This window comes from Pan paniscus, chromosome 12, assembly GCF_029289425.2.
Source record: "Pan paniscus chromosome 12, NHGRI_mPanPan1-v2.0_pri, whole genome shotgun sequence".
NCBI lineage: Eukaryota > Metazoa > Chordata > Mammalia > Primates > Hominidae > Pan > Pan paniscus.
The window spans coordinates 116,608,590-116,622,773 of NC_073261.2; the positions used below are offsets into that span (position 1 = coordinate 116,608,590).

General features: G+C 37.2%; 1 protein-coding gene across 3 annotated transcripts in view; it reads right to left on the bottom strand.

The window, feature by feature from the left end:
- Nucleotides 1-14,184, bottom strand: part of TAF1B (TATA-box binding protein associated factor, RNA polymerase I subunit B) — a 93,867-nt gene that overhangs the window by 19,174 nt on the left and 60,509 nt on the right. For 2 of the 3 annotated variants that reach the window (XM_024927717.4, XM_024927718.4), the window contains exons 9-12: nt 11,539-11,686; nt 5,626-5,803; nt 4,982-5,028; nt 2,851-2,941 (exon numbers count right to left, since the gene is read on the bottom strand). In XM_024927717.4, coding sequence (XP_024783485.2) covers nt 2,851-2,941; nt 4,982-5,028; nt 5,626-5,803; nt 11,539-11,686 — 464 coding nt within the window. Of the gene's footprint in view, nt 1-2,850; nt 2,944-4,981; nt 5,029-5,625; nt 5,804-11,538; nt 11,687-14,184 lie in introns of all 3 variants that reach the window. The other variant, XR_010109318.1, reaches the window with a different exon arrangement.

Genomic DNA, 14,184 nt, shown 5'->3' on the forward strand with positions numbered 1-14,184 from the left:
TGACAGTCAACCCTTGATCTCAGGCAACTACTGGTCTGTTTTTCTGTCCCTGTAGTTTAGCCTTTTCCAGAATGTCATATAAATGGAATCATAGCATAAGTAACCTTTTGAGTCTTTCACGTAGCATAATGCATTTAAGATTCACTCATATTGCTGGATGCATCAGAAGTCTGTACTGCTAAATGGTATTCCACTGTATACGGATACAACAGTTTAGCTAGTCACCAGTTGAAGAACATGTGGTTTGTTGCCAGTTTTTGGCAATTATGAATGAAACCATTAGAAACATTCCTATGCAGATTTTTGTGTGAGCTTGTTTCCATTTCATTAGGGTAAATATCTAGGAGTGAAAAATACTGGATAACATAATAAATGTATGTTTAACTTTGAGAAACTGACAACTTTTCAAAATAGCTGTACCATTTTGAATTCCCACACTTGGAATGATCAGTTTTTGTTTTTGTTTTGTTTTGAACCATTCTAATTGGTATATAATGATATGTCATTGTCGTTTTAATTTGCATTTCCCTATTAATGATGTTAAACATCTTTTCACATGCCATCTTGATATCATCTTTGGTAAAACGTCTTTTCAAATATTTTGCCCATTTAAAAAAATGGAGTTTTTTTCTTATTGCCTAAAAATTCTTTATATACTCTAGATACAAATCTTCAAACGGATATGTGATTTGCATTTAATTTCTCCTCGTCTGTAGCTTCTTATTCGTTTAAGTTCTTTTGTGGAGCAGAGGTTCTTACTTCTGATGAAGTCCAATTTACCAATTTTTTTTCTTTTATAGATCATGCTTTTGGTGTCACATCTAAGAAATTTCTGCCTAACCCAAAAGGGAAAGCAAAAATTAGCAGTGAACTCAAATTAAAACCATAATGAGATATCACTATACACCAATTAGGGCATAGAGATTTTCTGCACAGGCTTAATTTTTCTCCATGTTCTTCTCAACATCTTCTATAACAGCTAGAAGTCATCAAAGTAGCCTCTTATGCTGTTTTAGGTTTTCAACTATTGTTTATTAGTGTTTTTCATAATCTCATGCATAGGAACCCATGCTCAGATATAGAAAATGCTTTAATAATTTTCATCTGACAACATGGATGATAATATTCAGAGAAACAAAGAGAAAAATTAGAAATGTATGTCAACATGGGGGTGGGGAAGGGTGAAACCGACAGGTGGCCACCACGCACCGAGCTCTGGGCCTGAGCAGCAGTTGGTAGTGCTTCGCATATTACTCAGCAGTGACTCACACTGCACGTGTGTGTCAGCCCTCAGCACATACTCTAGGAAGAAGGACCTTGGAAACGGGTCCCCTCGACAGCCTCCACCTTGGGGCCCGGTACCTCCCTGGAAAGTGCCATTTTATAACCAGACTTACTTTCTTTGGCCGATAAATTATTCCCTAAAGTAGCTAAAAGCCGGTAAGTCTTAAATGTGCAACTGATATAACACTGCAATAATGAACTGGGCCTCCAAGAGCTATGTTTAAAGTGTAGGTTGGTGTCTGGCTTGGGGTAAGGAAAGCCCTGTCACCACTGAGACACCAGGGAGGAATGGCCCCTAGGCACCCAGTCCTCAGGATCCGTCAGGACTAACCCCAGCTAGCACCACAGAAAGGAAGGCTGATTCTCCAAAATGACCTAAGACACATAACAAAATCTTGTTCCTGCTGCTATTCTTGTGCCCACTGAGAGCCACTGACTGAAGAGTCACTCCTTCTCTGATGAGGAGGCGGGGGGCCTGGTTTCCTGGGAATCCATGGGCTGTTGGGATAAATTCACCTCCACCCCTCTTCTTCATTGTGCATCAATCCTGCCTACTGAGAGGGAACCTGTCACACTTCCCTGCTATGGAAAGGATCATCTCCACAGTGCCTTTTCCACCCCAAGAGTCTGTTTTTCTATTTAAAAGCCCTCTGAAATTTAGAGGAAAAATAATCTAGTTCTACTCTCATACTGGAAAATTGGGTCTTAATTACAGTATATAATGGGCATTATTATGTCTATTTTACTGATGAAGAAATAGGAGCTGAACAAATTCTCATTTCAACTAATATGGGGAACCTTGATTTTTCTCAAAGGATATAAAATTACTGAGTCGAATTAGTATTACTGTAAATTTACATTAAATACAGAGACTCAAAGAGACTCAGAGAGACTCAGAGTCTCTTTCTTCAAAGCCTCAAAGAGACTCAGACTCAGCAAAAGCTTAAGTAACTGGCCCATGGGCACACAGCTAGCTTGTAATGCAGACAGGATTCAAATCTAGTGCTGCTTATGCTCTCTCTACCCTACCACAATGAGCCCACATCAGAATGACAGTTCAAAGAAAGGCAGTGACACTGGCTGAATCAAATGGACTTGCTATCTGCTTTCCTTTGTTTTAATTTTCACAGGGATCTTTATTTTGGGGGAACATTCCAATTACATATGTTGCAAGGTAACATTTGTAATCTTTTTAATATTGGGAAGCATAGATGAGAAATGACTAAATTTGAGAAAGGGGAAGAGGGAGGAGTATTAGAAATATAGGCAAGTCTCATGCAAATTATAAAAAGTTAAATTATAAAAAGTATACTGTGGTATCCTGCATTGGATCATGGAACAGAAAGAGGACATTAATAAAAACACTGGTGAAATCCACATCAAATCTAAACTTTGATTAATAGTAATGTAAAAAAGAGAAAAGTTAATTAGAGTGTAGGGCTAATATTTCCAGAAAAAAAAGTCACAATGTAGATGAGTGTATACTGATGAAGCTTCAGCTTTCAAATGTAAAGTAACAGACACAGAAGTAAAGCAGGTGCATCTAAACCAGGAAAGAGAACATACTTGGCCCTTGCTTCTTCCCATTTTTGTTTTTTCTCATCAAAAGCTTTCTTCATAATTTGGTACCACTTTCTGAAATCAAACCACGGCTTATCTGAAAGAAATAAAATCCAAGATTATTAACCAAATAAACCACACTATAATAATATACATTGTTCATTTGAGTTTTCATTAATTGACATAGCTAAACATTTATATACTAGCTCTTGGAATCTATGGATGGAGTCATTGTCTCTTTACTCTAACAGGACTCTCCTGAGGAATCTGTCAATCCCTCTTCTAAGATCCTACCTATATTGCAGCCCCAACTAAATTATACTGAAATCATCTTTTTACATGTCTGCTTCTCCTAGACTTGACTATTACCTCCTTGAGAACAGAACACATATTTTGTTTCCCACTACAAAGAAGTCCTGCTCCTCCTCTCAAACCCAACACCCAGCACAGTGCCTGGCACACGGTGGTGTTCCAATATGATGAATACATGTATAAAGGAACAAATGATGGATAAATGTGTAAAATGGTACTATAGTAGCTGAACCCAGACTTCCAGTTTCACCAGCTCCTATTCCCATTCTTCATAATCTTAATTTAAAGAATCTAGAGACAAGTAAGAAAGTGGACTGCATTGGACAGTTGGTGTGAGTGTGTGATCAAGATGCAGACATTAGAGAGACAACAGAACTGAATGCAGTAAAGTATAAAAACTCACTCCTCACTCTTTCACTCCATACAGGGATTATTCTCCATTATTCTCTGGCGAAGGCAGTCTCTTTCCATGCCTAACTAAAAATCTTTTCAACTGGTCAATATGATAATTGTTTAATCCAATATGACCTTGTAGACCATACAGCCACAGAGGAGAGGAAAGTACTGAAAGAATTGTAAGAATAGAGGAAAACTAGAGTAATCAATAGAACTCACGGTTCTTTGACCTGGAGTAAATCACAACTTTTCTAAACCTCAATCTCCCCATCAATAATGCTGGGGGCAGGGGATGGTGATTAGCAGACAGAGCAGAGAGAAATGACAGTGATCTTTGCCCTGCTGACAGCATGGATTTATTTTGAGGCTTACAGGGAGACAGGTCAAAGCGCTCTGTTTATTCTACATGTCTACGTAGTAAATTATCACCTTTTAGCATTAGAGGGGATGGTAGAAGACAGCTAGTTCAACCTTTCACTCTACATAGAAGCCAACATGAGCAATGTACAGAAAGTAGTATTTTATTTTGCACATATTCTGGAAAGAACACACAAACTTACTGCTTCCAATAAATTCAAGCCTCTAAAACCAATGAACATAAATCCTAATGAGAACATTAAGAAACTGGAATTGAATTTAATAATCCACATATTCACCACACTTCACTGAGTTGCTCTTAGGCTAGTCACTATGTTAGGCACTAAAGATACATTAAAAGAAAAAAAAAAAAAGATATGATCCCTCCCTCCAGAAGCTCACACTTCACTTGTCTATCTGTCTATCACTTATAAAGTACTTATTAGATGCCAGATACTCTTCTAAGCACTTTACAAATATTGGCAATCTAATAGGGACAGACGTACTTAGGCCATTAGTTAGACCTCAAGGCACTAAACATCTAGCAGAAGTCTGAACAAGAGTGACTGCGGCAGGAGTTATTAGTTCTGATTTGGGAAGAGGTGAAGCATTGTGAAGTGGATAGGTGTGAAGACCAGAAAGAAGAGTGGTGTTTATGCTGCATCTTCAAGAATAAAGAGGCATTTGCCAGGGACTGAACAGGAGTTGGGGTAAGAAGGAAAGAGCATTTCAGATAGAGGGACCAACAAGAGCAAAGGCTGAAAGCATCAGAATCGACAGGATGGTCACAAAGCTGCCTGTAAATTCATGATCTAGCATGGCTGGTGAGTAGAAGTTGGGAATACAAAGCAGCCTGGTCTTACATATAATACGGACTCACTGATATTTTTTAGTACCCTAGAGATACAAGTAGGTAATTATATGAAAAAACAATACTGGTACAATACGCAATTTGTATACATGTGTTTATGTGTATATGTGTATTTTTCAAAGTTGTTTGCCTACATTTATTCCATCTTTTAATCTATCATCTATAACCACTTTGAATTTGAATGATAAAAAATTAACATACCTTTTTTGTTCTTTTCATTATGCTTTTCAGCAAGATTAGACAAAGACCTAGAGATAACAATAAACAAATCAATTTATTTAGAAGTCATGTATTTGGAAAGATAAATTCTGAATTCTTCTGAGAGAAAAGTGTAGAACAGTATTTGAAATTGATACCATGTTTTAATGGAGAAGCAATCACTGAAACAGAGGAGGAGACACTATAAATACTGTCACTCTTTGTTGGCATCTGGGAGGGGTGACATATTAAGATTCCTTTACTTTCTAAAATAATCTTTGAGAACACATATTGCCAGGAGCCTAAAGGGATATAGATAGAGATTTATGAAGATACTTTAAAACTAGGAAATCAGTGGAGCAATGAGGAACATTGCTACCTAAAGAATAACAGGTATAAAACATGATCAAACAACTGACAACCAGCTGAGTCAAAGTACTGTGTAAGAAATAATTGTGACTACTAGTCAATGTTCTGTAACAATTGAGAGTCTCCATTTTTTGAGATAACATATAATTAGGTAAATACAGTACAAATTTTTTCTTTAGCTCTTTTTTTAAAGTGTCTTCATGACATTTAAAGCTTTCTTAAAAAACTAAGATCAGCACCATAAAATGTTACTTGTCATAAAATTGACGTACACTTACCACTCGAAACTGTCATCCAATAGAAAGAGCAGTTTCAATACCACCACAATGATAGCTACAGCTTGTACGTCGTACTTAACAGTTTTTGCCATTTTAGCTATAGGATCAAATGTCAGAAAATCCACTTCTCCCATTCCAGTCATTTTTACCACATGGCAAGTTAAGCTATGCATTTCATCTGAAGAACAAAACAGTAAAATGTAAAGTAAATTATTTGGCAACTAGACCATCCCCAATGTATATATCCATAAAATAACCTTTATCTTAAAACACGACACTATGCAAGAACTCAGAGACCCACATTTTGTGAATAAAACATCAGAACATGGCATCCGTATAGAAAAACAAATGGTAGAATCTTAAAACGGCGTATCATTCCCTATTCCGACTTCCTAAAACATCTACTATTTCTAGGACACATCCTGGCATCTGGCAGCCACATACCAGTTGTTTCATCCACGTCTCTTGTCTGTGTTTCTACAGCAGTGTTTGCTCACCTAAAACTAACTCCCTTATGAGACCAAAAGCTTCTCTAGCAATGTATGTGCACTGGCTGGCATCCTGGCTAGCACACTGGAAGCCCTCAATGACTGTTTAACTAGATATATTGCTTTCCTAAAGAAATTATATGTTCAGCATAGACTACACCTATTACTCAAGACTGAATAATGTGGGACTTGGAACCAGAAAACCTAGGACCTATATTTAAGCTTTCCAATCACTAGCTTTGTGACTCTTGGATCAGAGTCACTTAGCCTCAGTTTCTTCACATGTAAAATGGGTTATAATGAGAATAAATTGAGGTTATGCTCAAGTGAATAGACTCTGAAAACTAAACAAAAAATTTCTGTACTTCCCAATCTAAGTATGTAAGCTGTGACCACACCCTACTCTAATCAATTTCAAGTATGATAGCCATTTTTTATAACAGATAATGAGCTTGCATGGAACTGAACTGAATCTTCTACATGCATTCAGTCACCATGTCCTGTTAATTCCATTCTCTCAATGTGGCATATAGTACCATGGTTGAGAATAGACTATGGAACCAAACTGCCTGGGCTAGAGTCCCTGCTCCATCACTTACTAGCTCTGTGACCGTGGACATGTTATACAACCTTTCTGTGCCTCAGTTTTTAAACAATCTATCTAAAATAGGAATAAGAATAGTACCTGCTTCATAGCTATTGTGAAGACTAAATTAATGAATACACCTAAGGCACTTGGATCAGTGCTGACTGCTTTCCAATCCATCCCCTTTCTTCCCTTCACTGTTGCTCCTTAGGCCACCCTTATAACTGCTCTCCCCTTCTCTAGTCTTACTCTCCTGTGGCCCAATCATCGTATTCCCCTGCTCTCATAAACTCACTAAAGCTTTTAGCTCCCAGCCTAATCTCCACAGTTCCCCCAAACAAGCCATATTCTCACTTGCCTCTCTGCTTTGCACAGCTACTTTTGCCCCTTTGCCTAGAAAGCCAGTTTCTTTTCCCCATTCCTCATCTCAGGTTCTGCCTGGCTGAAGCTCACTCATCTTAGAGAACTTGGTTATACCAGTGACTTCCTCTAAGAACAGACATGATACCACAGCCTCCTGTGACTGGCCCTCTTCTGAGTGCTAAAGCAGATGTCCTGGCATGTACCCTTCTACTGCACAGTTAAGGGTTTATCTTTCTGTTTCCCTCTTAAACTTGAGGGTGACTCAATCTTGTCTTCCTAACTGCTACAACCCACACATAATTCATACTAATTACATGTTTATGATAAAGAATAAATAAAACACAAAATTAACTTCTTTCTTGAAACATTTAAGTAAAAAAATTTTGCTGATTAAAAAATGCTTTGTTAACATAGAAACAGAACACATATAACAATGATAATTCAAAATATCGCATCAAAGTATTTTTTTGTCTACCAGATTCTGGTAGCTTGGCTCAGGTTTTCACTTGGCTTTTATTCTTCCAACAAACATTTATTGAGCAACTAGTGTGTTCTGGGTACTTAAGACACAGACACAGTCCTTTTCCTCAAGTCCTTTTCCTAATGAGAATGCAGTATGGTACAGGCTATGACAAACATGGGATGGTGCTTTCAGGAAATGCAAACAGTCCAACAAGGCTTTAGTGTTGAATGTGAAGAGGCTGGCAGAGCCAGACAGTGCAGGTCTTTGTGAGGCAGAGAATTTGGACTATTATACTATTAAGATAATTTCAATTTACAGGTGTCACCTGAATTTACTCCTGGGCTTCATTCAGATGCAAAAAGATTAGGAGATAGAAAATTAAGCTCAATTCAACAAGCATTTACTGAGTGTCTACTAGGTACAAGATACTGTGCATTAATATAATGGAGGAAATTAGAGAAATGAATGATAGGACTCTTGCACTCAAACATGAACACTTCAAACATGGAAAAAATTAATTTTAAAATACCTTCACTAAAATTTTAACCATTATCTATATTGGGTTGTAGAAGCTACAGTCTCTTCTCAGATAATTTAAAAATCAAAACCATATTAGTATTATTATTCTAAAAATATGACATTTCTTGAAATATTTCTCTTCTTTTAAAATTAATATCTTGGCCAGGTGTGGTGGCTCACGCCTGTAATCCCAGCAGTTTGGGAGGCCAAGGTGGGCAGATCACCTGAGGACAGGAGATCCAGACCATCCTGGCTAACACAGTGAAACCCCATCTCTACTAAAGATACAAAAAATTAGCCAGGCGTGGTGGCGGGCGCCTGTAGTCCCAGCTACACTGGAGGCTGAGGCAGGAGAATGGTGTGCACGTGGGAGGTGGAGCTTGCAGTGAGCGGAGATCACGCCATTACACTCCAGGCTGGGTGACAGAGTGAGACTTTGTCTCAAAAAAAAAAAAAAAAGAATTAAGATCTTGAACTGCTAACTGCTCCCCTTATGCCAAAAGTACAGACTAATAAAAAAAGCAACTGGAAGAAATGATGAGAATGGTAGCAAGGACAGTATAGGGTCTTGGAAGGGAGCAGAGGGTGGGAAGAGCACAGGCCCTGGAAGGGGAAGACTGGGTTGTAGGAATCTACTCTGCCATCTACCAGCTGGGTGTCCCTGAATTGCCCTAAGTCTCATCTGTCAAGGGGAAGCCTGCTTGCCCTCCCTTCCCACCTTCACAAAGAAGAGAATTTATATATGGGCACTTTGGAAACTTCAGAAATTACATACATGAAACAGAAATTACATAAATGATCATGAAAGCCGTCAGAAACTCTATCCAGCAGGCTCGTGGGTGACAATGGGAGGAACCATAGTAGAGGGTGGAGAGTGCATCTGAGCTCACTCATGGCCATCAAAGGGGCAGCGCTTACTCAGGCAGGGTGTGTGTGACATACTTGCCGAAACCTTTCCCCGAGCCCCAGAGGCTACCTGGTCACCTTTAAAGGCGTTGAGGAGGGGCGGCTATTGTCTCAGCATGTTTAAAACCACTTTTAGCTTTCTGGGAACCCTAAACCCTCTCTTTGTAAAAGTACCACATACATAGATCTCTTCTTTTTGATCAACGGCACCGCACAACTGATGGCATTACCGAGAGCAATATTTGTAATTACAAATGGCACATTCTGGAAATACTCTTATAATCTTATGTATGGGTGGTTTGCAAACCAACTGTAAACATTTTAGAATCTACATCCTAAGGTATAGGGACTATCGTAACTTAATTTGTAGATCTATTTTTTGTTAAAAAAAAAAAAAAAAAAAAAAAACAGGCCAGGCTTGGTGGCTTATGCCTGTAATCCCAGCACTTTGGGAAGTCAAGGCAGGAAGATGGCTTGAGCCTGGAGGTTCAAGACCAGCCTGGGGAACATGGCAAGACCTCATCTCTATTAAAAATAATAACAATAAAAAAAACCAGCCAGGTATGGTGGTGCGTGCCTGCAGTCTCAGCTACTCGGGAGGCTGAGGTGGGAGGATCACTGGAGCCCAGGAGTTCAAGGTTGTAATAAGCTACAATCACGCCACTGCACTTCAGCCTGGTCAACAGAGCAAGATCTTATCTTCAAAGAAAAAAGAAAAAGCACTCCCCGTGCCCATTAATAAGTAATACAACTCAATATAGGATATTTATAAGATACATAAAGGTAGGAGAAGAAAAAAATAACATGTGTTACCCTAAGGTAGAAATAGCCACTTTAACATTTTGGTATATTTACTTCTAATCTTTTCATGAATGTCTTCATTTTCTGTAGCTGTGGTTACGTTATACATAATTTTGTAATTTGGCTTGTTTGACTTTTTATTATAACATAAACATTTTCCATGCTTTTATGAACTCTTCATAAACATTATTTTAAAAGCTACATACCTAAAGTTCCACTGAATGTACACAACACTGTTTACATAACCCTTCCCTTTCTTTTGGATATTTGTTTCTGATTTTTCAATATTATAAATAAAGAGACTAATGACATTTATGGGTAATTTTTTTCTATATTTCAAATTATTTCTATTGAACAGACTGTGAGAAGTGAAATTTTTCTACCTCCATTTTTTATAATACTGCCTCCCAAAAGTCACTTAATAAATATCAAATGACAATAATGTCTCTCTGTATATTATAACGGATTTATTTCTACTCCTTACGCACAGGAAATGTTAGGCAAGAAATACAGTTAAACTATAGATAACAGCCAGAAAACCTATCATCCCCTCTCTGTCCAATAATAAACACGTGACATAGATGCTTGCTTGCTATTAACCAGGCTGCATCAGTTATATTTTGATAATCCCTGGTATTCCTTCCATAACCCAGTATTCTCTCTATAAACTCAGGATTTAGAACATAAGACAGCACACAGGAACTTTCCGCACTTGAGAGACCCATCAAAGAAGCAGAAAGAAAAAAAAATCCAAAATAGTAATTCTGATCTATACAACATGTCCAAATGCAGAAATAAGATCTTCCAAATTCTGGAATCTTAAATAATTACTGATTTCTGGAATCTCAATAAGAGCCATATTCCTTAGCTTTAGAAATGTTACATTTGAAAAATTTAAATTATTTTTGTTCCTGTTTTAAAAAATATTTTTAAATTATGACAATACTTACATTTATATACATGTTACTACATATTTACAGTCACATTTATAGTTACTGTACATACAATTTCATATATTGCTTTTTTCACATAACACATGTATTTTACTCTCCTATTAACAATACATTCAATCACATTTTTTACATTGCTTCAGCAATGGTATAGTCACACTACGTTTGTATTTTCTCTTAAGAATATAAGTCCAAAATTTCTCACATTTCTAGTCTAACAAGAAATTCAGGACTGGATTCCACCAGCAGATTCCACTGAGGTTACCTCTGTGTTGGTATACTATGAACCAGGTATAGTGAGGCTCTTTTTACATTCTATGTTTCACTGCCTTAAAGAGTTCAATATGATCTGACCAGATTTTGATCTCCATTTGTTTTATGGACTGGATATATTATCAAGCAACAAAAATGTTACCATAGATTAGCTTCTGGGATTTTTTTAAAAATTAGAATTCATTATGTAATAATAATGCCTCATGCAAATTAAAAAGTGCCGTTTTGGGATGGAGGACAGGTCATTAAAAACATATACTGAAACATTTGGTACTTTACTTGCACTTAGCAAACTTACCATAAAAATCAAACATATTCTCTCAAGCATAAACCCCTCACACCAAAACAGAACTCTTATTTCTGCAAACTCTATTTCTGAATATTGTCCCTTTAATGATTTTAAAAGGTCTGAATTATTTTAAGAAAGGATTTTGACATTAAGTTTCATGTAACCATGGACCTTTTCAGGTGGTTCTAATAGTCTGTGATTTGAAAAGATTCTATACTCTGCTTATTATTACTCTACTAGTTAAAGTGTCCCCACAATATATGCCACACACTTACCAGGGAGGTTGACTTCCATCAAGTATTTCATACACAGTATGTTGGGATGAAGATAGCAGTCTTTAGTTATGTCTGGAAAACGAGGCAAATCTAAAAATGTGCCAACTTCTATTGTTTTTTTATAGATATCCTCATAGTCAGGCCAAGACTGAAATAAAAGAGAGACCATCATAGTTGCAATTTTTGCAACAAAAACTATTTTTAAAAATATGTTCTGATTTAGAATGGCTATTATTAAAAAGTAAAAAAATAACAGATGCTGGTGAAGTTGTGCAGAAAAAGGAACACTTATGCACTGCTGGAAGGAATGTAAATTAGTTCAGTCACTGTAGAAAGCAGTTTGGAGATTTCTCAAAGAACTTAAAACAGAGCTGCCATTCAAGCCAGCAAACCTATTACTGGATATATACCCAAAGGAATATGTCATTGACACATGCATGTGTGTATTCATCACAGCACTATTTACAACAGCAAAGACATGGAATCAACCTAAATGCCTACCAACAGTGGACTAGATGAAGAAATTGTTGTCTATATACACCATGGAATATTACACAGCCCTAAGAACAAGATCATGTCCTTTGCAGTGACATGGATGGAGCTGGAGGCCATTATCTTAAGCAAATTAATGCAGCAACAAAAATCCAAATACTGCATTTCTCACTTATAAATGGGAGCTAAATATTGAGTACACATGCACACAAAGAAGGGAACAACAGACACAAGGGCCTACTTGAGGGTGGAGGGTGAGGATCAAAAAACTACCTTTACTGTGCTTGTTACCTGGGTGACAAAATAATCTGTACACCAAACCCCCAAGACACGCAATTTACCCATGTAACAAACCTGCACATGTGCCCCTTGAACCTAAAATCAAAGTTGGAAAGAAAAAAAAAATTTCTGATTTAGCAAGTAATATGTTCCAAGCCAGAGTATTTGGAATGCTTAAGAAAAGAAAAAGGAACAGATAAAACTAATATGCACTTACTGAATAAAATTTGGAATTTGGAGAAAAGCATGAAGGGAGAAAACCCCCATAAATCCTTAATATTTTAACTCAGCAATTTTAAGTCATAAATACTAAATGTTAAAAGCCACTAAAATTCTATTTGGCTCTTAAAACTCTTATTGGGTTTTCCCATGATATCGTAAAATCACTACTTCTTGCCTTAGAAGAATCTGGAGAAAGGATGAAAGCTACAACCCAATCAGAGTTATAATGTTGTCATGACTGCTCTGATACACAACCTCCCTCTCACCTTTCCCACCTGCACTCTCTCATTACTCTTCAAATTCATAGCTAACAAATGCGGCTCACTGTTACATAATATTCATGTGCTTCCACATGGGAGTAACACCAGGCTTTAAGTCTAGTAGTTAAAAATCCACAATTCAACTTTATACTAAACTCGCACATATAAAAATATATAAGATTCTCTTACAAAGTTCAGAAAAGCTATGAACAAATATTAATATATTCTGTCTAGCACTTACTTTAAGAACTCGAAGTTTTTTGCATATACCATTTGTATTTTTGCAATTTATAAACATTCCTAATATTAATACTGCATGTAATTTTTCACTTACTCATCTATTCACATAAAAAATTTAGTTTAGAGTGGCCGGGGTACGGTGGCCCACACCTGTAATCCCAGCACTTTGGGAGGCCGAGCCGGGCGGATCATGAGGTCAGGAGATTGAGACCATCCTGGCTAACACGGTGAAACCCCATCTCTACTAAAAATATTAAAAATTAACCGGGCGTGGTGGCGGGCGCCTGTAGTCCCAGCTACTTGGGAGGCTGAGGCAGGAGAATGGCGTGAACCCAGGAGGTGGAGCTTACAGTGAGCCGAGATTGCGCCACTGCACTCCAGCCTGGGCGACAGAGCCAGACTCCATCTCAAATAACATAACATAACATAACATAACATAACATAACATAACATAACATAACATAAAATTTAGTTTAGAGCCTATTCTATGCGAGGAATTGTGCAAAGTACTTTGAGAAATAAAAACATGAATAAGATCATCTCAGAAATAAAAAGATGAATAAGACAATCTCCTTAAGCAGTTGACAATCGAGAAAGGAGATATAAGGCTTGGATAAATACCTATAGTACAACACACATGTGCATGTGGCATTTCAGAAAACTAACATTTCTGATATGGTAGAACACTATCAAAATTGAGCCTAATATAAAAATTTTGAAAATCCATTTTGCAGTATCTATTAAAGTTGAGCATATGTACCTCCTAGGTCAAGGGAATTCTACTCCTAGCTATGTATACCCAGCAGAAATGCGTATGCATGCCCATAAAAGACATGTACTAGGATGTTCATAACAACACTATTTGCGAAAACTCTAAGCTGGAAATTACTCAAATGTCCATAAATTACGTATCTAGAATAGATAAGTGAATTGTGATATAATCTCACAATGGAACAGTGAACGTGCTACATGCAACAATGAATCAATCTTCAAAACATAATGTTCAAAGAAAAAAGCCAGACGCAAAAGAGAATGATTCCAGTTATATAAAGTATAAAACTCAGTAACTCTGTCCCCATCTTCTGTACTGTTAGAAGTCAGGATTTGATTACTCTAAGGGTGGGTAGGACATGACTGGAAGGGAGCACCCAGC